General features: G+C 42.8%; 1 protein-coding gene and 3 gene segments (V, D, J or C); all 4 read left to right on the top strand.

Moving 5' to 3' along the window:
- Nucleotides 1–1,706: 1,706 nt before the first annotated feature.
- On the top strand, nt 1,707–10,732 carry LOC130133156 (signal-regulatory protein beta-2-like). Its single transcript, XM_056301941.1, has 5 exons — nt 1,707–1,803; nt 1,898–2,205; nt 7,850–7,868; nt 7,963–8,267; nt 10,679–10,732. The coding sequence occupies exons 1-5, from the start codon at nt 1,758–1,760 to the stop codon at nt 10,730–10,732; spliced, it is 732 nt and encodes a 243-aa protein (XP_056157916.1). The 5' UTR covers nt 1,707–1,757.
- Nucleotides 10,733–14,157: 3,425 nt separating this feature from the next.
- On the top strand, nt 14,158–15,436 carry LOC130133154 (T cell receptor alpha variable 38-1-like). The segment is given in 3 exon segments: nt 14,158–14,254; nt 14,349–14,756; nt 15,411–15,436. Coding segments are annotated over 3 exon segments (480 nt in total).
- Nucleotides 15,437–18,485: 3,049 nt separating this feature from the next.
- On the top strand, nt 18,486–18,981 carry LOC130133157 (T cell receptor alpha variable 14/delta variable 4-like; the record flags this gene model as incomplete). The annotated part of the segment is given in 2 exon segments: nt 18,486–18,582; nt 18,677–18,981. Coding segments are annotated over 2 exon segments (351 nt in total), but the record flags the coding sequence as incomplete, so codon positions are not given.
- Nucleotides 18,982–24,103: 5,122 nt separating this feature from the next.
- On the top strand, nt 24,104–24,647 carry LOC130133153 (T cell receptor alpha variable 14/delta variable 4-like). The segment is given in 2 exon segments: nt 24,104–24,149; nt 24,244–24,647. Coding segments are annotated over 2 exon segments (450 nt in total).
- Nucleotides 24,648–26,378: the final 1,731 nt, after the last annotated feature.

Here is a 26,378-nt window from a genome sequence, read left to right as displayed (position 1 = left end):
TCCAATTAACATTCAACATTTTAGCTTAATGGCTAACTTTTTGTTCATAATATTTTACTGCTCACTTCTAAACATTAGTTACAAAAAATTAAATGTTTTTCTTCTAATATCTTGCCAAGTGATCATTCTATAAGCAGAATAATTCAACCGTAGTTGTGTGATAAAGAATTTTTACATTCTCCATTTTGTGTCATGTGGTTCTTTATTTTGTATTGTAGTTTAAAATACTTTCATGCATAACTTGACGTGGATTATCTCTTGCTAATTCAGTCACGCCCCCAGAGAATGTTCATAGGGGTGGCCAAATGGGGCCACTGAAAATCTTGGGGTGGCACATCAAAACCAACAGCCATGACTGAATTTCAGGAATTCTATTATGCTGTTGTAGTATACTGTATAGGCTAATTGAAAACTGCCAACATGAGAGTTAAGGAATCGCCTACTGAAATACTTTGGTTTCTTATTTTTTTCCAGTTAATTTTACTACATATCTGATGTGCATAGACTAATACCGGTACAGTTAACATTTTGAGTTCCACAACAGTTCTGTTTTAATGTGTTATGTATCTGTATATATTGTAAAGTGTTAGATGATTCATTGTTAGATTGTATATGTGTGACGCAGTGACGGACGATCAGAAGCGACTGGCTGCCTGGCTATGCATTTGTTACTTTCTTTGACATGAATTATTATGAAAAATATACATTATTTATTTAAATGAACGGCACCCAATGTAAAATATCAGATAGAAGGATATTATGGTTAATCAGAAGCATATTCTGCATATGCGACTTGTGGCTGGGGGGAGGGGGGGCAGCAGGGGGGCCAGGGATAGTATCAGGGTGGCCGTGGCCACCCCTGGCCACACCTTGGGGGCGCCACTGTGCTAATTCTGTCCCCCCTTTGTTATATCTTAGGAAAATATTACTGATGGCCATTGTCTGTTTAAATAGAGGCACTTGATAAGGAGGACCTTTCTTTCCACAGTTTTTGTCTCTGTCATGGTTGGTGAGACTTATTGACTTTGGGTCATGTTCAGAAACCATTTAATAATTATAATGACTAATGTTATTCTATGCCGTCCTGTTTAGATCAACAAATTTATCATTTCTTATAATGTAAGAATTCCCTTATATATATTTTAGTAAAGAGAACAAAGCACTTACACCCAACATAGTTTCTTCTCTGTGCAGACCACCTAAGGCATCGAATATTTTTCCAAATACTCCATCAACTTTGCTGTGATTCCATCAGCTGATTAGCACATCACAACCACCCTCTTTAATGTAACAGGATGAATGTACTTTTCCAAAACAATGGTTTCCACATTTTTGTTTGTTGTCAATGATATTCATAACACAATGCAATTCTTCTTCAGGTTTTCTCCATAAAAGACAAACTAACAAAATAAATAAAACTAAATACTAGTTATCTACAATATTAAATGTGTGATTCATTTGCAAAGTTTAACCAGCATGCATTCAACTGTACATGAATCACACAAATAATAATAACATAACACTTGGTCATTGTTTCCAGACAATTCCCCTCAACAGGAATATGATGTAAAATGTGTTGTACTGTCTGAACCTGTCAGCAGCAGTAATAACAGGGGATTGGTCATCAGCCCTGTCACTCTGAACAAGCCCCTCCTTCAAATCTACCACTTGGTGTTGGAGCTAAAACCAGGTTCCACAGTGAGACACAGGAAGTCCTCTCTGGTCACTGGAGCTCATAGTTACTGAACAGAAGAGCTATGAGCTTCCTGCTCATCTCACTGCTGTTGGCTGCTATGTGCTTTGGTAGGACACAACTCTTTGTTTGCTTGTTATTAATCTGAACTTTGTCTTGTTGATTCTTTTCCTCACACTGACACCGTCTGTTGTTGTCCCACAGAATGCAGAGCTCAAAAAGACAACGTGCTCCAACCCAAAGGAGGTGTGACTGTTAGTGAGGGAGAGACAGTAACACTGGACTGTCACTATAACACCAGTGGCTCAAATACATATCTTTTCTGGTACAGACAGGCTACAGACGACAAGCCCACATTCATTCTGAGCCGCTCTAGTTTTGGATCAGGGGACACAGCGGACGGGTTCAAGGAGAGATTTGATTCCAGCCTGGATTCCAGCTCAAGATCAGTTCCTCTGAAGATCCAGAGTCTGCAGCTGTCTGACTCTGCTGTGTACTACTGTGCTCTGAGGCCCACAGTGACAGGAAACTGCAAGACGTACTACAAAAACCTTTAGAGTGTATATCAAGAATACAGACACAGCGCAATGAGAAACGAGATCCACTAGAGGGCAGTATTCACATTTTAAAGTCATTGGTTCTTGTTGAAGAAAAACACATTGGACAGTTTGACAAGCCAGCTTCATACAACTGCTGATTTGTCCAATGTGTCAATCCAACATTCAAAAACATTTTATTCTGCATTGAAACGTTAAACTGTCTTGATAAATAAAAGTATTAATGTCTTCTGTAGATTCGTTTAACAAATTCTGCATTGTATTCTAGTGTTAGAAGAAAAATAACTTGATGGAAGTCAGAGCTTGGTGGTTCCTTGATGGAAGCGAGACTGCTTGACTAATCCATGGGACAAGTAGCAGTGTGTATGGTGACAGGTGAGTGGTGGTGTTTAGTCCTGCTTATTTAACAGCTATTCTTTCAAGACTCATTATTTTAGCTCCCTGTCTTACTTTTGAACACGCATACAAAACATGGTGTTCCCTGGTCGTCACTATAAATCGTTCACCACTGTGATGAGAGTCATCACTTCTGTTCACTTGACAGTGAGGAGTTCCACCAGGGGGAGTTAGTGCGTGGGAGGATCACGCTAATCCCCCCCCCCCCGGCGCCCCGATCGACCAGAGGAGGCGCTACTGCAGCGACCAGGACACATACCCACATCCGGCTTCCCACTCGCAGACACGGCCAATTGTGTCTGTAGGGAGCAAGCCGGAGGCAACACGGGGACTCGATCCAGCGATCCCCGTGTTGCTAAGCAACGGAATAGTCCGCTACGCTACACGGACGCCCTGAGAGTAGTCATTTTAAATGAAGGCTTTATTTGGTTTTAAACCACAATAGTTGGTTTCTACCTTGTCTGTTCTTCACATGGCTTGTGGGCCTGTACGTTCACTGAATGTGGTGCTGGAATGTAACGTGCAATGTATCTTAGGATGCTTTATTTATTTGTTTGTTTGTTTGTTTGTTTGTTTGTTTATTTCTTCATTTATTTCTTCTTTTAATTTGTAATTTGTGATATTGGGCTATACAAACCAAATTGACTTGACTTGACTGTGCATATTTATCTTTCGCCTGGTCCTCGTGTGAGTCTGCTTGGATGGCCACACGATGGCGCCAGTGTGCATCTCTTGCCCATGTACTGTTCTGTCTCTTGTCTCTGACATACTGCTGCTTGCTGCTTGTGTGTGAGCTTGTGTATGGTCTGGGTAGATTGTGGAACTGAATTGTCCTTCTGGGAGAAATAAAGTTGTCTGAATGTGAATCTGAAGTACACAGTGCAGACAAACCTTATGGCTCTGCTGAGAGTGAGCATCAGGTATTTTAAGTACACATTGGGTCAGCACATGTTCAACAGGTTGATTTTACACTTGGCCCAGCAAATGCCCCCATTCATAATGTACCCCCCACCCCACCCCCAAAACAAAAGAAAAAAGAAAAAGAAGAGTGGCTGATAACACTGGAGGGTGAACATTTTCAGCATGATGGGGGAGATGTTGGGGGAGGAGAGGGAGGAGAGTAAGTCAGCAGATCTGCTGTTTCATCTGATAGTGAAAAAACGTGTGATTTAGTGTAGATATGCAACTGCATCCACTTTGGACATCAGCCGGTTGGTTTCTTCAGTCATGATGTCATCAAAGTGACTTCCTCAGCCTCTGAGACAAAGACACTGACAGTCTCCTAGATGAATGATGACACGTTTCTCCCATGAAACCTTGTGTCCAGATGAACTGATTCAACTTTTCTGGGATTCTACACCTGGATGATTGAGCAGGCATCAACATATTCATGTGTAGTATTCTAGTTTTAGAAGAAACACAACAATAAATCCCATACTGTCTCAAATATAAACCCAACCACAAAAGATAAACTACATGATGACAGGAGAAGAAAGCCAACCTGAAGGTAATATAAAATATTTAATAATAATAACTCTATTCTATCAACATTCCTTTAAGGTGAGATTATCCTTAAGACATGATTAATTGATTGTTTTATTTGAATATTCTTGCTAAACCTATCTGGAGAGTGACTTGTAATAAGCTGTCACAGTTGATCCAGTCATTGTTTCCTCTTCAGCAGGAAGTGGAGTTTGACAGACAGGGAAACAGATCAGATCTCTGAAACCAGCACATCTTTAACTAGGTGATTGTTGCTGTGCCACAGTTTCTGTTTGACGTCTGACATCAGCCATGCAGTTCCTCCTACCACTTGTTTTATTCACTGGCTTTACTGGTAAGAAACACTTTGGCAGCTCAGTATTTGTTAAACTATGAATCCCTTTTTAACAGAAAATAATAATGAGATAGATTCAATATATGACATGATTATTGACTTTTTAATCATTTCTTCCCATCTGCAGGTTCCAGTTATCAGCAAACCATCCAGTCCCTCCAAGACAGAGTACATGGTCTAGAAGGTGCCAAAGTTACTCTCTCCTGTAAATACTCCTCAGCAAACTTCTTATTTTGGTATCGCCAGGACGCAGGAGAACCACCACAGTTTCTAATATCCTCCACTAAATCAGGTTCAATAATGAACAGAGCAGATACAAACTCCAGACTGTCTGTTAAAGTGAATGAGACTCAAATGGATGTGGAGATGTCCTCTTCTGCAGTGACAGACTCTGCTGTGTACTACTGTGCTGTGAGGCCCACAGTGACAGGAAACCCAGAGTCACTGTACACAAACCTGACAGTGTCTGACAGAACATTTACACACTTCAGCTGCTTCGGTCCTTTAACAGCTGATCAATCAAGTAGAGTTTTAATATCAGCTCATTAGAAACAAGGTGAGATATTTAGTATCTCTAATCATAGCATTACCATGGAGGATCCTTGTTTCTGGTTGATGGAAGGTTTGCGTCAAAACCTTTTAATGCACACATAGTTCAGCTCAAGGTTAAATATTGTTATAAATTCACACGCAGGACAAGAAGTTGCTGCACAACATGTTGAATTAGTATTGAGTCCAATTAACATTCAACATTTTAGCTTAACGGCTAACTTTTTGTTCACAATAATTTACTGCTCACTTCAAAACATTAATTACAAAAAATTAAATGTTTTTCTTCTAATATCTTGCCAAGTGATCATTGTGTAAACAGAATATTCCAATCCAAGTTGCCTGATAAGGAATTTTTACATTCTCCGCTTTGTGTCATGTGGTTCTTTATTTTGTATTGTAGTTTAAAATACTTTCACACGTAACTTGACGTGGATTATCTCTTGCTAATTCTGTCCCTCCTTTGTTATATCTTAGGAAAATATTACTGATGGCCATTGTCTGTTTAAATAGGGGCAGTTGACAAGGAGGACCTTTCTTTCCATAGTTTTTGTCTCTGTCATGGTTGGTGAGACGTATTGACTTTGGGTCATGTTCAGAAACCATTTAATAATTATAATGACTTATCTTATTCTATGTCGTCCTGTTTAGATCAACACATTTATCATTTCTTAAAATGTAAGAATCCCCTTATTTTTTTATTTTTTAGCAAAGAGTACAAAGAGGTGAAGGGTCCATCATGACATTGATTTTTAAACCCCCACCACCACAACAGTACACAGACCAAGACAAGGGGAGGAGTTAGAGAACTGAATGTCAAAGACTTCATGTTGGAACTGAAGAGCTGCTGAGTTATTTTCACTTGGTGATTCAATACACTTCAGTCATGATGTTACTCCATTTAATCTGGCTGATGATATCTACCTTTCATACTGGTAAATATGAAATGGAACAACATACATCCTAATATTATCCATAAGGTACTTCCATGGATTATTGTGTTTGTAAAAACTCATGTGTCTATCTAGGGCTCTCTGAGGATTCAGTTACACCATTTCATGATAGAATTCTGGCTTTGGAAGGAGACAGGGTCACTCTCTCCTGCAACTACTCTGTCTCTACAGACAACCTCTACTGGTATCGACAGTACTCCAGCTCACCTCCACAGCTTCTCATCATGGAATATTCAGAGAAAGTACCAGGGTTGACTCTTAAGCATGAGAGAGAAAGAAAAGCGTTTCATCTGGAGATGTCCTCTGCTGCAGTGACAGACTCTGCTGTGTACTACTGTGCTGTGAGGCCCACAGTGACAGGAAACCCAGAGTCACTGTACACAAACCTGACAGTGTCTGACAGAACATTTACACACTTCAGCTGCTTCTGTCATTTAACAGCAGAACAATCAAGTAGAGTTTTCATACCCACATAATGGAAATAATGTATCAGAGTTCATAACTGGACTGTTTTTGCACGTTGTGCAAATATAGTTATCTTTATATTTAAGTTTAATTAAATATAACTTCTTGTTCATTCAGTGGAACTGGATTAGTGTTTTCTTTGCCTCCGTTTTGTATTTTTTTACTATAACTGTGGATGAGATGTGGTCATGGCTTTGGTGCATCTTCAGGACACCATCAGGATACTATTTGACAATGTTCATGATCAATGTTTCTCATTAACTTGATAGAGACGGTTGGACCTCCACCTTCCTATGACATTAGTTACATCACATGAATGACTGACTTCAAGCCTTTAACTTTAGTTTTCATGTTGGCTGGAGTCTGGTTTCATGACTCATATCTTTGTTTACTTGTTGTCATTTAGTCCATTCAGGTTCTTCATAGTGATGAAGAGTCATGTAGAGCTGAGTGGAATCACAGCTGAATCCTCAGAGATACACTGAGATGCTAAAAGTTCTTCAAATTATGAAAACAGATCAACAGTCTGAGGATGATTTTAGGTTTCAGACATCTACAATTAAAATGATGAGGGAAAAACAAACCTTTATTTCTTTCCAAACACTCCATCAACTTTGCTGTGATTCCATCAGTTTATTAGCACATCACACCCACACTCTTTAATGACACAGGATGAATGTGCTTTTCCAATACAAAGATTTCTGCATTTTTATTATCTATGTTATTCACAACACAATGCAATTATTCTTCTGGTTTTCTCCATAAAATGCAAAAGAAAAAAACAAAAACAAAAACAAAAAACAAAACAAATCAAAAACAAAATCCAAATAATAAATAGCTCAAATCTTAAATATTTGAATATTAAATGTCCTTCATTTCCAAAGATGAACCAAAATGGATTCAACTTTATACGAATCACATAAATAAGAACAACATAATACGTGTTGATTGTTTTAAAGACAATTCCCCTCAACAGGAATATGATGTAACTTATAAATTTTAACTTATTTTAAACTTATTTTTAGCTGGGTCTTCATGTGTGTATATCTTATACTGTGTTTGCTGTGTTTGTCTGTGTCTGTCTTGCACTGTTTGGTGAAGCCACAGCCCTCATTTCATTTTTAACATGTGCCTGCACATTGTTTTTAATGACAATAAAATTGAATTGAATTGAATTGAAAGTAAAATGTGTTTTACTGTCTGAACCTGTCAGCAGCAGTAATAACAGGGGATTGGTCATCAGCCCTGTCACTCTGAACAAGCCCCGCCTTCAAATCTACCACTTAGTGTTGGAGCTAAAACCAGGTTCCACAGTGAGACACAGGAAGTCCTCTCTGGTCACTGGAGCTCATAGTTACTGAACAGAAGAGCTATGAGCTTCCTGCTCATCTCACTGCTGTTGGCTGCTATGTGCTTTGGTAGGACACAACTCTTGGTTTGCTTGTTATTAATCTGAACTTTGTCTTGTTGATTCTTTTCCTCACACTGACACCGTTTGTTGTTGTCCCACAGAATGCAGAGCTCAAAAAGACAACGTGCTCCAACCCAAAGGAGATGTGACTGTTAGTGAGGGAGAGACAGTAACACTGGACTGTCACTATAACACCAGTGACCCAGGTGCATCTCTTTACTGGTACAGACAGGCTGCAGACGACAAGCCCACATTCATTCTGAGCCGCTCTAGTTTTGGATCAGGGAACACAGCGGACGGGTTCAAGGAGAGATTTGATTCCAGCCTGGATTCCAGCTCAAGATCAGTTCCTCTGAAGATCCAGAGTCTGCAGCTGTCTGACTCTGCTGTGTACTACTGTGCTCTGAGGCCCACAGTGACAGGAAACTGCAAGACGTACTACACAAACCTTTAGAGTGTATATCAAGAATCCAGAGACAGCGCAACGATAATCAGATCCACTAGAGGGCAGTATTAACATTTTAAAGTCATTGGTTCTTGTTGAAGAAAAACACCTTGGACAGTTTGACAAGCCAGCTTCATACAACTGCTGATTTGTCCAATGTGTCAATCCAACATTCAAAAACATTTTATTCTGCATTGAAACGTTAAACTGTCTTGATAAAGAAAAGTATGAATGTCTTCTGTAGATTCGTTTAACAAATTCTGCATTGTATTCTAGTCTCAGAAGAAACATAACTTGATGGAAGTCAGAGTTTGGTGGTTCCTTGATGGAAGCGAGACTGCTTGACTAATCCATGGGACAAGTAGCAGTGTGTATGGTGACAGGTGAGTGGTGGTGTTTAGTCCTGCTTATTTAACAGCTATTCTTTCAAGACTCATTATTTTAGCTCCCTGTCTTACTTTTGAACACGCATACAAAACATGGTGTTCCCTGGTCGTCACTATAAATCGTTCACCACTGTGATGAGAGTCATCACTTCTGTTCTCTTGACAGTGAGGAGTTCCACCAGGGGGAGTTAGTGCGTGGGAGGATCACGCTAATCCCCCCCCCCCCCCGACCAGGCGCCCCGATCGACCAGGCGCCCCGATCGACCAGAGGAGGCGCTAGTGCAGCGACCAGGACACATACCCACATCCGGCTTCCCACTCGCAGACACGGCCAATTGTGTCTGTAGGGACCAAGCCGGAGGTAACACGGGGACTCGAACCGGCGATCCCCGTGTTGCTAAGCAACGGAATAGTCCGCTACGCTACCCGGACGCCCTGAGAGTAGTCATTTTAAATGAAGGCTTTATTTGGTTTTAAACCACAATAGTTGGTTTCTACCTTGTCTGTTCTTCACATGGCTTGTGGGCCTGTACGTTCACTGAATGTTGTGCTGGAATGTAACGTGCAATGTATCTTAGGATGCTTTATTTATTTGTTTGTTTGTTTATTTCTTCATTTATTTATTCTTTTAATTTGTCATTTGTGATATTGGGCTATACAAACCAAATTGACTTGACTTGACTGTGCATTTTTATCTTTCGCCTGGTCCTCGTGTGAGTCTGCTTGGATGGCCACACGATGGCGCCAGTGTGCATCTCTTGCCCATGTACTGTTCTGTCTCTTGTCTCTGACATACTGCTGCTTGCTGCTTGTGTGTGAGCTTGTGTATGGTCTGGGTAGATTGTGGAACTGAATTGTCCTTCTGGGAGAAATAAAGTTGTCTGAATGTGAATCTGAAGTACACAGTGCAGACAAACCTTATGGCTCTGCTGAGAGTGAGCATCAGGTATTTTAAGTACACATTGGGTCAGCACATGTTCAACAGGTTGATTTTACACTTGGCCCAGCAAATGCCCCCATTCATAATGTACCCCCCCCACCCCCAAAACAAAAGAAAAAAGAAAAAGAAGAGTGGCTGATAACACTGGAGGGTGAACATTTTCAGCATGATGGGGGAGATGTTGGGGGAGGAGAGGGAGCAGAGTAAGTCAGCAGATCTTCTGTTTCATCTGATAGTGAAAAAACGTGTGATTCAGTGTAGATATGCAACTGCATCCACTTTGGACATCAGCCGGCTGGTTTCTTCAGTCATGACGTCATCAAAGTGACTTCCTCAGCCTCTGAGACAAAGACACTGACAGTCTCCTAGATGAATGATGACACGTTTCTCCCATGAAACCTTGTGTCCAGATGAACTGATTCAACTTTTCTGGGATTCTACACCTGGATGATTGAGCAGGCATCAACATATTCATGTGTAGTATACCAGTTTTAGAAGAAACACAACAATAAATCCCACACTGTCTCACATATAAACCCAACCACAAAAGATAAACTACATGATGACAGGAGAAGAAAGCCAACCTGAAGGTAATATAAAATATTTAATGATAATAACTCTATTCTATCAACATTCCTTTAAGGTGAAATTATCCTTAAACCATGATTAATTGATTGTTTTATTTGAATATCCTTGCTAAACCTATCTGGACAGATTATTGTAATAAGCTGTCAGAGTTGATCCAGTCATTGTTTCCTCTTCAGCAGGAAGTGGAGTTTGACAGACAGGGAAACAGATCAGATCTCTGAAACCAGCACATCTTTAACTAGGTGATTGTTGCTGTGCCACAGTTTCTGTTTGACGTCTGACATCAGCCATGCAGTTCCTCCTACCACTTGTTTTATTCACTGGCTTTACTGGTAAGAAACACTTTGGCAGCTCAGTATTTGTTAAACTATGAATCCCTTTTTAACAGAAAAAATAATGAGATAGATTCAATATATGACATGATTATTGACTTTTTAATCATTTCTTCCCATCTGCAGGTTCCAGTTATCAGCAAACCATCCAGTCCCTCCAAGACAGAGTACATGGTCTAGAAGGTTCCAAAGTTACTCTCTCCTGTAAATACTCCTCAGCAGAATACTTATATTGGTATCGCCAGGACTCAGGAGAACCACCACAGTTTCTAATATCCTCCTATAAATCAGGTTCAGCAATAAAAAGAGCAGCTTCAAACTCCAGACTGTCTGTTAAAGTGAATGAGACTCAAATGGAAGTGGAGATGTCCTCTGCTGCAGTGACAGACTCTGCTGTGTACTACTGTGCTGTGAGGCCCACAGTGACAGGAAACCCAGAGTCACTGTACACAAACCTGACAGTGTCTGACAGAACATTTACACACTTCAGCTGCTTCTGTCCTTTAACAGCTGATCAATCAAGTAGAGTTTTAATATCAGCTCATTAGAAACAAGGTGAGATATTTAGTATCTCTAATCATAGCATGACCATGGAGGATCCTTGTTTCTGGTTGATGGAAGGTTTGCGTCAAAACCTTTTAACGCACACATAGTTCAGCTCAAGGTTAAATATTGTTATAAATTCACACGCAGGACAAGAAGTTGCTGCACAACATGTTGAATTAGTATTGAGTCCAATTAACATTCAACATTTTAGCTTAATGGCTAACTTTTTGTTCATAATATTTTACTGCTCACTTCAAAACATTAGTTACAAAAAATTAAATGTTTTTCTTCTAATATCTTGCCAAGTGATCATTCTATAAGCAGAATAATTCAACCGAAGTTGTGTGATAAAGAATTTTTACATTCTCCACTTTGTGTCATGTGGTTCTTTATTTTGTATTGTAGTTTAAAATACTTTCACGCATAACTTGACATGGATTATCTCTTGCTAATTCAGTCACGCCCCCAGAGAATGTTCACAAGGGTGGCCAAATGGGGCCACTGAAAATCTTGGGGTGGCACACCAAAACCAAAAGCCATGACTGAATTTCAGGAATTCTATTATGCTGTTGTAGTATACTGTATAGGCTAATTGAAAACTGCCAACATGAGAGTTAAGGAATCGCCTACTGAAATACTTTGGTTTCTTATTTTTTTACAGTTAATGTTACTACATAGCTGATGTGCAAAGACTAACACTGGTACAGTTAACATTTTGAGTTCCACAACAGTTCTGATTTAATGTGTTATGTATCTGTATATATTGTAACGTGTTAGATGATTCATTGTTAGATTGTGTATGTGTGATGCAGTGACGGACGATCAGAAGCGACTGGCTGCCTGGCTATGCATTTGTTACTTTCTTTGACATGAATTATTATGAAAAATATACATTATTGATTTAAATGAACGGCACCTAATGTAAAATATCAGATAGAAGGATATTATGGTTAATCAGAAGCATATTCTGCATATGCGACTCGTGGCTGGGGGAGGGGGGGCAGCAGGGGGGCCAGGGATAGTATCAGGGGGCCGTGGCCACCCCTGGCCACCCCTTGGGGGCGCCACTGTGCTTATTCTGTCCCCCTTTGTTATATCTTAGGAAAATATTACTGATGGCCATTGTCTGTTTAAATAGAGATAAGGAGGACCTTTCTTTCCACAGTTTTTGTCTCTGTCATGGTTGGTGAGACTTATTGACTTTGGGTCATGTTCAGAAACCATTTAATAATTATAATGACTAATCTTATTCTATGTCGTCCTGTTTAGATCAACAAATTTATCATTTCTTATAATGTAAGAATTCCCATATATATATATTAGCAAAGAGAACAAAGAGGTGAAGGGTCCATCATGACATTAATTTCTAAACCTCCACCACTATAACACTACACAGACCAAGACAAGGGGAGGAGTTAGAGAACTGAATGTCAAAGACTTCATGTTGCAACTGAAGAGCTGCTGAGTTATTTTCACTTGGTGATTCAATACACTTCAGTCATGATGTTACTCCATTTAATCTGGCTGATGATATCTACCTTTCATACTGGTAAATATGAAGTGGAAGAACATACATCTTAATATTATCCATAAGGTATTTCCATCAACTATTGTGTTTGTAAAAATCCATGTGTCTATCTAGGGCTCTCTGAGGATTCAGTTACACCATTTCATGATAGAATTCTGGCTTTGGAAGGAGACAGGGTCACTCTCTCCTGCAACTACTCTGTCTCTACAGACAACCTCTACTGGTATCGACAGTACTCCAGCTCACCTCCACAGCTTCTCATCATGGAATATTCAGAGAAAGTACCAGGGTTGACTCTTAAGCATGAGAAAGGAAGAAAAGCGTTTCATCTGGAGATGTCCTCTGCTGCAGTGACAGACTCTGCTGTGTACTACTGTGCTGTGAGGCCCACAGTGACAGGAAACCCAGAGTCACTGTACACAAACCTGACAGTGTCTGACAGAACATTTACACACTTCAGCTGCTTCTGTCATTTAACAGCAGAACAATCAAGTAGAGTTTTCCTACCCACATAATGAAAATAATGTATCAGAGTTCATAACTGGACTAATGTTTTGCACTTTGTTAAAATGTAGCCGTCTTGATTTTTAAGTTTAATTAAATATAATTTAATGTTATGGAACTGGATTAGTGTTTTCTTTCCCTCCGCTATGTATTTTGTTACTATAACTGTGGATGAGATGTGGTCATGGCTTTGATGCATCTTCAGGACACCATCAGGATACCATTTGACAATGTTCATGATCAATGTTTCTCATTAACTTGATAGAGACGGTTGGACCTCCACCTTCCTATGACATTAGTTACATCACATGAATGACTGACTTCAACCCTTTAACTTTAGTTTTCATGTTGGCTGGAGTCTGGTTTCAGGACTCATATCTTTGTTTACTTGTTGTCATTTAGTCCATTCAGGTTCTTCATAGTGATGAAGAGTCATGTAGAGCTGAGTGGAATCACAGCTGAATCCTCAGAGATACACTGAGATGCTAAAAGTTCTTCAAATTATGAAGTTTCAGACGTCTACCATTGAAATGATGAGAGTAAAACAAATATTTATTTATTTCCAAATACTCCATCAGCTTTGCTATGATTCAGTTTATTAGCACATCACAGCATTACTGTTTAATGAAACAGGATGAATGCACTTTTCCAAAATAACGATTTCTGCATTTTTATTGTCAATGTTATTCATAACACAATGCAATTATTCTTCAGGTTTTCTCCATAACAGACAAACTAACAACAACAAAAAAAGTCCAAATAATAAAAATCTCCAACATTAAATGTGTGAATTATTTACAGATTCACCAAAATAGAATCACACAAATAATAATAACATAACACTTGTTCATTGTTTTAAAGACAATTCCTCTCAACAGGAATATGATGTAAAATGTGTTGTACTGTCTGAACCTGTCAGCAGCAGTAATAACAGGGGATTGGTCATCAGCCCTGTCACTCTGAACAAGCCCCTCCTTCAAATCTACCACTTAGTGTTGGAGCTAAAACAAGGTTCCACAGTGAGACACAGGAAGTCCTCTCTGGTCACTGGAGCTCATAGTTACTGAACAGAAGAGCTATGAGCTTCCTGCTCATCTCACTGCTGTTGGCTGCTATGTGCTTTGGTAGGACACAACTCTTTGTTTGCTTGTTATTAATCTGAACTTTGTCTTGTTGATTCTTTTCCTCACACTGACACCGTCTGTTGTTGTCCCACAGAATGCAGAGCTCAAAAAGACAACGTGCTCCAACCCAAAGGAGGTGTGACTGTTAGTGAGGGAGAGACAGTAACACTGGACTGTCACTATAACACCAGTGACACAAATCCATATCTTTACTGGTACAGACAGGCTGCAGACGACAAGCCCACATTCATTCTGAGCCGCATTACTGCTGAATCAGGGAACACAGCGGACGGGTTCAAGGAGAGATTTGATTCCAGACTGGATTCCAGCTCAAGATCAGTTCCTCTGAAGATCCAGAGTCTGCAGCTGTCTGACTCTGCTGTGTACTACTGTGCTCTGAGGCCCACAGTGACAGGAAACTGCAGAACCTTCTACACAAACCTTTGGAGTGTTTATCAAGAATCCACACAACACATTGTTAACCCACATCCACTAGAGGGCAGTATTCACATTTTAATCTCATGCTCCTTGTTGAAGAAAAACACACTGGACAGTTTGACAAGCCAGCTTCCTACAGCTGCTGATTTGTCCAATGTGTCAATCCAACATTCAAAAACATTTTAATCTACATTGAAACGTTAAACTCTCTTGATAAAGAAAATTATTAATGTCATATGTAGTTTTGTTTAACAAATGGTACATTCCTGTATCGTATTCTAGTGTTAGAAGAAAAATAACTGTAAATCCCATACGGTCTCACATAGAAAAATACCCCCCAAAAAACTAAGTGACTAAAGGAGAAAAAGGCCCATTTAATGGTAATACAAAATATTAACTTATAATTTGCTATTCAATTCATTAAATATTAGATTAACCTTAAACCAGGATATTTTGATTGATTTATTTGTATATTCTTGCTAAACCGATCTGGCCAGTAAACTGTAATGAGCAATCAAAGGGAGAGACCAAGACCTAAACTTGAAGGCCTCACACAGGGAGGCAAGGCCTTCACGAGATACTGTACTGAATGAAGGATGGGTTTTGATTTCAAGTGACTGGTGAGTCCTACTCTATTAATTATCTATAGAGTTAATTAAGATTATTCTTGACAATGCTCAAATTTGTAGCTGTGAGATTTATCACCTAATTTTTGCAGCATGCAGTACAGACTTCTCTGCTTGACTGACTCTTTACGTCCTATAATTCCCTCCCAGAGCCTTCGTTTCCACCTACAGTGGCACCCCACAGGACTGTTTTGTCCGATAGCTCCCCCACTGGCCTCTTCTGTCATTAAACCTCTTACCAGGAGTTTTGCCCATACAGACTACTATTAGGCACCGGGCCTCTTATCCACATGACATATTACAACTTGACCTGGATGTGGACCACAGTGTGCTAACTCCACTAGTTAAATCAGGTGTTTATACGTGCACAACCTGTCAGAAGTTTTCCCTCTACAATATCTGATCTATTACCAACAAAGCCCCTCAGGTCAATAACGCCATCACAGAGCACAAACTGGACTATTTATGTCTGACGGAAACCTGCCAGTCACAGAATGACTTTCTACAGCTAAATTAAACAAACTGGTTTACATATCCAAACCTTGGTGTTCGGGCAGAGGAGGCGGCCTTGTGCAGATTTATTGTGATAGTATAAAGCTAACACCACTCTCTCTACTTGATCACTCTTCCTTTGAACTGCTGGCTGTTAAGCTCTATGGACCTTCACCCACCATTGTTGCTGCTCTCTACAGACCACCGAAGGCATCGAATATTTTTATCACTGAACGCTCAACAGTTTTAACCACCCTTAATACAATGTCTCCCTATATAATCCTAATGGGGGATTTAAATATTCATTTTCACAACACTGACAAGATATTCACCACACATTTTAATGTGATGTTAGATTGCTCTGATCTAATGAAATATGGCAACTTTACAACCCACACCAAGGGTTATATCTTTGACTTGGTTTGCTGTTCCGGCATCGCGCCATATAACATCACTTCTGCTGAACTACCCATCTCCTGTCCTTCGGGTGAGATGTTAAACTGAGGTCCTGACTCACTGTTGTCATTAAAGATCCCAGGGCACTTATGGCAAAGAGTAGGGGGTTCCCTGGTGTCCTGGCAAAATTCCCAACCTGGCTCTCTATCTGGCCACCGAATGATGCCCCTATGTAATTGGCTCAATGATTCCTCCCTCTCCACCTCAAGCTGATCAGTAGAGGCAACTGATAAGGCGATCCTTTCTCTCCACTGTTTTTGCTGTCTCTGTCAGGGTTGGTGAGACTTACTCACTTTGGGTCATGTTCAGAAACAATTTAATAATTATAATGATTATTCTTATTCATAGTCATGCTGTTTAGATCAACGTATTTATCATTTCTTAATATGTAAGAATATCATTGATTCTATTTGTTTCTGAGTAAAGAGAACACAGGGATGAAGGGTTCCTCATGACATTCATATATAAACCTCCATCTCCATAACAGTAGACAGACCAAGAAAAGGGGAGGAGTTAGAGAACTGAATGTCAAAGACTTCATGTTGGAACTGAAGAGCTGCTGAGTTATTTTCAGTTGGTGATTCAATACACTTCAGTCATGATGTTACTCCATTTAATCTGGCTGATGATATCTACCTTTCATACTGGTAAATATGAAATGGAAGAACACATATCCTATTATTATCCATAAGGTATTTCAATGAAATATTGTGTTTGTAAAAACCCATGTGTCTATCTAGGGTTCTCTGAGGATTCAGTTACACCATTTCATGATAGAATTGTGGCTTTGGAAGGAGACAGGGTCACTCTCTCCTGCAACTACTCCATCTCTTCACCGAACAACTTCTACTGGTATCGACAGTACTCCAGCTCACCTCCACAGCTTCTCATCACGGACTATTCAGAGAAAGTACCAGGGTTGACTCTTAAGCATGAGAAAGAAAGAAAAGCGTTTCATCTGGAGATGTCCTCTGCTGCAGTGACAGACTCTGCTGTGTACTACTGTGCTGTGAGGCCCACAGTGACAGGAAACCCAGAGTCACTGTACAAAAACCTGACAGTGTCTGACAGAACATTTACACACTTCAGCTGCTTCTGTCATTTAACAGCAGAACAATCAAGTAGAGTTTTCATACCCACATAATGGAAATAATGTATCAGAGTTCATAACTGGACTAATGTTTTTGCACTTTGTGCAAATACAACCATCTTTATATTTAAGTTTAACTAAATATAACTTCTTGTTCATTCCGTTGGAACTGGATTAGTGTTTTCTATACCTCCTCCATGTATTTTGTTACTATAACTGTGGATGAGATGTGGTCATGGCTTTGATGCATCTTCAGGACACCATCAGGATACTATTTGACAATGTTCATGATCAATGTTTCTCATTAACTTGATAGAGACGGTTGGACCTCCACCTTCCTATGACATTAGTTACATCACATGAATGACTGACTTCAAGCCTTTAACTTTAGTTTTCATGTTGGCTGGAGTCTGGTTTCAGGACTCATATCTTTGTTTACTTGTTGTCATTTAGTCCATTCAGGTTCTTCATAGTGATGAAGAGTCATGTAGAGCTGAGTGGAATCACAGCTGAATCCTCTGAGATACACTGAGATGCTAAAAGTTCTTCAAATTATGAAAACAGATCAACAGTCTGAGGATGATTTTAGGTTTCAGACATCTACAATTAAAATGATGAGGGAAAAAAAAACCTTTATTTCTTTCCAAATACTCCATCAGCTTTGCTGTGATTCCATCAGTTTATTAGCACATCACACCCACACTCTTTAATGAAGCAGGATGAATGTGCTTTTCCAAAACAAAGATTTCCACATTCTTCTTTATTGTCAGTGTTTTTCATAACACAATGCAATTCTTCTTCAGGTTTTCTCCATAAAAGACAAATTAATAATAAAAAAATCTAAATAATAAATATCTCCAATATTAAATGTGTGATTCATTTGCAAGGATTCACCAACATGCATTCAACTGTACATGAATCACACAAATAATAATAACATAATACGTGTTCATTGTTTTAAAGACAATTCCCCTCAACAGGAATATGATGTAAAATGTGTTGTACTGTCTGAACCTGTCAGCAGCAGTAAGAACAGGGGATTTGTCATCAGCCCTGTCACTCTGAACAAGCCCCTCCTTCAAATCTACCACTTAGTGTTGGAGCTAAAACCAGGTTCCACAGTGAGACACAGGAAGTCCTCTCTGGTCACTGGAGCTCATAGTTACTGAACAGAAGAGCTATGAGCTTCCTGCTCATCTCACTGCTGTTGGCTGCTATGTGCTTTGGTAGGACACAACTCTTTGTTTGCTTGTTATTAATCTGAACTTTGTCTTGTTGATTCTTTTCCTCACACTGACACCGTCTGTTGTTGTCCCACAGAATGCAGAGCTCAAAAAGACAACGTGCTCCAACCCAAAGGAGGTGTGACTGTTAGTGAGGGAGAGACAGTAACACTGGACTGTCACTATAACACCAGTGACCCAGGTCCATCTCTTTTCTGGTACAGACAGGCTGCAGACGACAAGCCCACATTCATTCTGAGCCGCTTTACTGTTGGATCAGGAGACACAGTGGACGGGTTCAAGGAGAGATTTGATTCCAGCCTGGATTCCAGCTCAAGATCAGTTCCTCTGAAGATCCAGAGTCTGCAGCTGTCTGACTCTGCTGTGTACTACTGTGCTCTGAGGCCCACAGTGACAGGAAACTGCAAAACCTACTACAAAAACCTTTAGAGCGTCTATCAAGAATCCAGACACAACGCAACGATAAACCATATCCACTAGAGGGCAGTATTCACATTTTAAAGTCTTTGGTTCCTTGCTGAAGAAAAACACATTGGACCGTTTGACACGCCAGCTTCCTACAACTGCTGATTTGTCCAATGTGTCAATACAACATTCAAAAACATTTTATTCTGCATTGAAACGTTAAACTGTCTTGATAAAGAAAAGTATGAATGTCTTCTGTAGATTCGTTTAACAAATTCTGCATTGTATTCTAGTCTCAGAAGAAAAATAACTTGATGGAAGTCAGAGCTTGTGTTGTGGTTACACCGCCCCGAGCTGCCTCCCCGGCACGTTCAACCCACTCCCCCAGCTCGGACGTGCCGGAAACATCCGAGCGCTCGGCTCGCGCTCTGAGACGAGCGCTGCACTGCACCAGGTGTTTGCCATCATTCATCAGGCACACCTGTGGCAATCAGGCAGCCTTCTACAAAAAGCCTCCCAGAACGTCTCTCAGTGCTTCGACGTACTGAACCCTGCGGTGAAGTTCTGACAAGCCCTCCAGCGTTCCTTGCATTCTGTTTATTCCCCAGTGTCTTATCTTCGTGTCTGTTTCCTCCCAAGACTCTCCCTCCGCGATTTCCACGGCTCCCCGCGTCTCCCTCGTCCCCAGCGACCTTCACGTTTCTCCCCGGACCTCTCCTGCGATCTCTCCCCTTGTCCCTCTACCTGGACCCCTCCTTTCGGACTCGACTTCCCGGATCTCGGACCTGGACTTTCTCGGACAACCCCTCTTGGATCACGGACTGGACTTTCTCGCCAGGTGCACGCACATTTCTTCAACACCTCCTGGTCATTTACATACCGCACCACACATTGGCTAAAAACACTCACACATAGTTATACACGCAAACCACGGGACACCACACATAGTTTATTCACACATCCCACTAACAGAACGCCTTTTTTCACCATACATTTCCCTCCCACAATAAAACCCCCCTTTGTAGACTTAGAAGTCATCTCATATCTGTCTGTCTTGGGTTTCGCCACACGGGTCAGGTTCTGGTGCGCGAGCATAACAGAACGTCGAAGCCATTATGGACCCAGGCAAACCCAAGGAGCGGACGGTCCCTGTGACGCCCCTGAGCCCCGTCCCCCTAGAGGCAGTAGTAAGTCACAGTTGCCAACTTGCCTCTCTCTGCTCAGAGCTTACTACTGCCTTCACCCGTGTCACCGGAGAGATCAGCGATCTTCAGTCCGGCTCCCAGGCCGCGACGAGCACGTTAGATGCCCTCACCGCGCAGATCGCTGCACTCTCCACAGCGGTCTCCAGGATGAGCGACCACCCTGCCCTGGCCTCGGTCTCTGCCCCCAGCTCGGCCTCCGGTTTCCCCGTTCCTGGTCCCGACGTTCCCCCTCCGAGTCAACCCCCACTGGACCCCCGGTGCGAGCCTAACCTCCCCTGCCCCAAGGCCTTCGGTGGGGAGTTCTAGCTGTGCAGGGGTTTCCTTGGTCAGTGTGAGCTCCTGTTCAAACACCAGCCAACTAGGTATAGGACAGGAGAGACCAAGGTAGCCCTTGTCATGTCCCTCCTCAGCTGGGCCATAGCGGCGGTAGGCCATACCGAGCAGCTCGCCTCGGACTATGGTGCCTTCCGCCGCGAGTTCAATCTGGTGTTCGACCACCCAGCTGACGGGCAGGACGCTGCCGGCCGCCTCCATTCCATCCAACAGGGAGCCAGGTCGGTGGCAGAGTATTCCCTGGAGGTAAGGATACTCGCGGCAGACAGTGGGTGGGATGACACTGCGCTCAAGAGCGCGTACAGAAGGGGGCTGAGCGAGCCCATCAAAGATCTTATCGTTCGGGACCGCCCTGCCTCCTTCAACGAGCTCGTCACCCTCGCCCTCCAGATGGACGAACGGCTGCGGGAGCGGCGCCAGGAACGCGCCCCGCGCGCTGGCCCCTCCCATAGACCAACCCCCGTCCGTCCTACCGGTGCCTTCCCTGGGTCAGCGTCCCGTGGGCTCTCTCCACCCTCACACTCCACCTCGCAACCCTGGGTGGCTTCTGGATCCAGGCCGGAGGAGGAGCCCATGCAGTTGGGTCGGTCACGGCTCCCGCTGGAGGTTAGGGAGCAGAGGATGCGTGGCCACCTCTGCCTCTACTCCGGGAGGTCGGGCCACTATATCAAGGCCTGCCCGACTCGCCCAAAAAGACCCGGCTCACTAGTGAGGGGTGTCCTAGTGAGTCTGACGACCCTTCCTCAGCCCCAGCCCAAGAAGGAGCACAACCACCTCTTTCCGGTCACTCTCACCTGGGGTAACCACTCACTGTCTGTTGGTGCACTCCTGGATTCGGGGGCGGACGAGTGTTTGATGGACACCTCGCTGGCCCGGCAGGCCGGCATTCCACTCGTCCCCCTAGACACACCCCTCACAGCCCAAGCCCTAGATGGACGTTCACTAGGTAAAATCACACACAGCACTGCTTACCTCACTCTTTCGGGTAATCACGTGGAAGCTATCCGTTTCTTGGTTTTGCGCGCCCCTGGTGTTAGGAAGACCGTGGTTGGAACGGCACGATCCCTACATCTCTTGGTCTACTGGGCGGATTTTGGGTTGGAGCGTTGCGTGTCATGCCAACTGCCTTCGCTCCGCCCACTCCCCGTCCAGCGGCCTCAGACCCGTGCCTCCTCCCACGGATCTCACTGGTGTTCCTTCCATTTATCACGATTTAGCCCCTGTATTTAGTAAAGAAAGTGCACTTTCCCTCCCCCCTCACCGTCCCTATGATTGTGCCATAGATCTCTTTCCCGGGGCCGCCCTTCCCACCGGTCGGTTGTATAACCTCTCCGTCCCAGAGAAGGAGGCTATGCGCAATTATATCAGAGTCCCTGGCCTCAGGAATCATAAGGCCCTCGTCTTCCCCGGTGGCGGCGGGCTTCTTTTTTGTGGCAAAGAAGGAGGGCAGCCTGAGGCCTTGCATAGATTATCGAATGTTAAATAATATCACGGTGAAAAATAAATACCCACTCCCCCTTATGAGTTCCACGTTCGAGCCACTCACTCACGCCACGGTGTTCACGAAGCTGGACCTGCGCAGCGCGTACCACCTGGTGCGCATCCGGGAAGGGGATGAATGGAAGACGGCCTTCAACACCCACCTAGGGCATTTCGAGTACCTCGTTATGCCCTTCGGCCTCACCAACGCCCCGGCCGTCTTCCAGGCATTGGTCAACGACGTGCTCCGGGACATGCTGAACACGTTCGCGGTGGTGTACCAGGATGACATACTCGTGTTCTCCAGGACTGAGGAGGAACACCACCAGCATGTCCGCCTGGTCCTCCAACGGCTGCTGGAGAACAGGCTCTTCGTGAAAGCCGAGAAGTGCGTGTTCCACTCCGCCTCCGTGGAGTTCCTTGGCCACATCGTGGAGAAGGGGCTCGTCCGCACTGACCCCAGGAAGACCCGAGCGGTGGAGGAGTGGGCACGGCCCACCAATAGGACGCAACTCCAGCGCTTCCTGGGGTTTGCAAACTTCTACCGGCGCTTCATCAGGGGGTTCAGCCGTGTGGCCGCCCCCCTCACTGCACTCACCTCCAACCTCCGCCCCTTCTCCTGGAACTCGGAGGCGGAAGCCGCCTTCTTGGCCCTGAAGAGGCTGTTCACAACGGCTCCGGTGCTCGCCCACCCGGACCCGTGCAGACAGTTCATCGTGGAGGTGGACGCATCGGACACGGGCATCGGAGCCGTCCTCTCCCAGCGGTCGGAGGAGGACCAGAAGATCCACCCGTGCGCCTTCTTCTCCCGGCGTTTCAGTCCTGCGGAGAAGAATTATGACATCGGCAACAGGGAGTTGCTGGCCGTCCACGCCGCCCTAGAGGAGTGGAGACACTGGCTGGAGGGAGCAGGGCAGCCGTTCATCGTATGGTCCGATCACAAAAACCTGACCTACGTACGGACGGCTAAGAGGCTAAACCCCAGGCAGGCGCGCTGGGCTCTCTTCTTCAGCCGGTTCGACTTCACCCTCACCTACCGCCCGGGCACCAAGAACGTCAGGGCAGACGCCCTCTCCCGTCTGTTTCCCGAGGGGTCCCCTGACGCCCCAGACACCATCCTTCCCCCGACCCGGGTGGTGGGCGCCGTCACCTGGGCCATCGAATCAGTGGTGAGAAGGGCCCAGCGCGCCCTTCCCGACCCAGGCAATGGACCCCGGAACCGGCTATTTGTGCCTCCCTCTGTCCGGCCCCAGGTGCTGGAGTGGGGCCACTCCAGCCATCTTGCCTGCCACTCATGGTTGGTGAGACTTACTGACTTTGGGTCATGTTCAGAAACCATTTAATAATTATAATGACTAATCTTATTCTATGTCGTCCTGTTTAGATCAACACATTTATAATTTCTTATAATGTAAGAATCCCCTTATTTATTTACTTTACCAAAACAAAGATTTCTGCATTGTTATTGTTAATTTTATTCATAACACAATGCAATTATTCTTCAGGTTTTCTCCATAAAAGGCAAAAGAAAAAAACAAACAAAAAACAAAACTAAGCAAAAACAAAATCCAAATAATAAATAGCTCAAATTTTAAATATTTGAATATTAAGTGTCCTTCATTTTCAAAGATGAACCAAAATGGATTCAACTTTATAAGAATCACAAATAAGAACAACATAATACGTGTTGATTGTTTTAAAGACAATTCCCCTCAACAGGAATATGATGTAACTTATAAATTTTAACTTATTTTAGAATTATTTTTAGCTGGGCCTTCATGTGTGTATATGTTATACTGTGTTTGTCTTGCACTGTTTGGTGAAGCCACAGCCCTCATTTCATTTTTAACATGTGCCTGCACATTGTTTTTAATGACAATAAAATTGAATTGAATTGAATGTAAAATGGGTTGTACTGTCAGCAGCAGTAATAACAGGGGATTGGTCATTAGCCCTGTCACTCTAAACAAGCCCCCCCTTCAAATCTACCACTTAGTGTTGGAGCTAAAACAAGGTTCCACAGTGAGACACAGGAAGTCCTCTCTGGTCACTGGAGCTCATAGTTACTGAACAGAAGAGCTATGAGCTTCCTGCTCATCTCACTCCTGTTGGCTACTATGTGCTTTGGTAGGACACAACTCTTGGTTTGCTTGTTATTAATCTGAACTTTGTCTTGTTGATTCTTTTCCTCACACTGACACCGTCTTTTGTTGTCCCACAGAATGCAGAGCTCAAAAAGACAACGTGCTCCAACCCAAAGGAGATGTGACTGTTAGTGAGGGAGAGACAGTAACACTGGACTGTCACTATAACACCAGTGGATCAAGTCCATCTCTTTACTGGTACAGACAGGCTGCAGACGACAAGCCCACATTCATTCTGAGCCGCTTTACTGTTGGATCAGGGAACACAGCGGACGGGTTCAAGGACAGATTTGATTCCAGCCTGGATTCCAGCTCAAGATCAGTTCCTCTGAAGATCCAGAGTCTGCAGCTGTCTGACTCTGCTGTGTACTACTGTGCTCTGAGGCCCACAGTGACAGGAAACTGCAAGACGTACTACACAAACCTTTGGAGTGTCTATCAAGAATCCAGAGACAGCGCAATGTTAACCCACATCCACTAGAGGGCAGTATTCACATATTAATCTCATCGCTCCTTGTTGAAGAAAAACACATTGGACAGTTTGACAAGCCAGCTTCCTATAACTGCGGATTTGTCCAATGTGTCAATACAACATTCAAAAACATTTTATTCTGCATTGAAACGTTAAATTCTCTTGATAAAGAAAATTATTAATGTCATGTCGTATTCTAGTGTTAGAAGAAAACATAACTCTAAATCTCATACTGTCTCACCAAGCAGAACAACTAAGTGACATAAGTTTAAGATATTGTGACTTGTTTTTAAGTCTTTAAATGGGCTGGCACCACTTTATTTATCTGAGCTAACACATCATCATACACCAGTCAGAGCACTCAGGTCAACACACCAGATGCTCTTACATGTCCCGAGATCCAGGCTGGAGAATATGGGCGACAGAGCCTTTGCAGTGGCTGCTGCCCTTGATCTCTGGAACAATCTACCAGGACACATCAGATCTGCTCAGACCCCAGAGACTTTTAAATCTGTGGTAAAGACCTACCCCTTCTCGCTGGCATTCAATCCAAGTTGAGCTGGACACCGTGATTTTACTGTGCAAATATCATTTTACTCTTATGTTTAATTATTTACATTCTATGTTCTTTATTTTATTGTGTTTTCGTTACATAATTTTATTATATGTGTCACTTGTTTTATATTGTGTTTTAAGCTTGTACAACACTTTGATCAACTGTGGCTGTTTTGAATGTGCTATATAAATAAACTTGAGTTGACTTGATGTAAAGAGAAAAAGGCCAATTTAAAGGTAATATAATATGAAATTGTAATAGGCTATTCAATCCATTAAAGATTAGATCAACCTTAAACCAGGATATTCTGAGTGTTTTATTCGTATATTCCTGCTAAACCGGTCTGGTCAGTGAATTGTAATGAGCGATCAAAGGGAGAGACCAAGACCTAAGCTCGAAGGCCTCATGCAAGGAAGTTCATGAGACACTTTACCGAACGAAGGATGGGTTTTGTTTTCAAGTGACTGGTGAGTCCTACTCTATTAATTATCTATAGAGTTGATTAACATTGTTGTTGACAATGCTCAAATTTGCAGTTGTGAGATTTGTCACCTAATTTTTGCAGCATGCAGTACAGACTTCTCTTCTTGACTGACTCTTTACATCCCATAATTCCCTCCCAGAGCCTCCAATTCCATCGACGGTTGCACCCCACAGTACTGTTTTCTCCGATAGCTCCCCCCACTGGCCTCATGTGTCATTAACCCTCACACTGGAAGTTTTCCCCATATAGACTACTATTAGGCACGGGGCCTCTTATCCACACAACATGTTACGGCTGGACTGGCATGTGGACCACAGTGTGCTAACTCCGCTAGTTAAATCAGCTGTATATATGCAGAAGGCATGTCATAAGTTTGCCCTCTACAATATCCGATCTATTCCCAACAAAGCCCCTCTGGTCAACGACTTCATCACAGAGCACAAACTGGACTGTTTATGTCTGACAGAAACCTGACAGTCACAAATTGATTTCTGCAGCTAAATTAAACAAATCCACCATGTTTGTTTATGCAAACCTTGGTGTTCTTGCAGAGGAGGCGGCCTTGAGCAGATTTATTGTGATAGTGTAAAACTAGCACCACTCTCTCTACTTGATCAATCTTGCTTTGAACTGCTGGCTGTTGAGCTCTATGAACTTACACCCACCATAGTTTCTGCTCTGTGCAGACCACCTAAGGCAT

The sequence above is a fragment of the Lampris incognitus genome, unplaced genomic scaffold (genome assembly GCF_029633865.1).
Source record: "Lampris incognitus isolate fLamInc1 unplaced genomic scaffold, fLamInc1.hap2 scaffold_240, whole genome shotgun sequence".
Classification (NCBI taxonomy): Eukaryota; Metazoa; Chordata; class Actinopteri; order Lampriformes; family Lampridae; genus Lampris; species Lampris incognitus.
The sequence above is the reverse complement of the archived record's forward strand: the minus strand, read 5'-3'. Positions and strand labels throughout refer to the sequence as shown.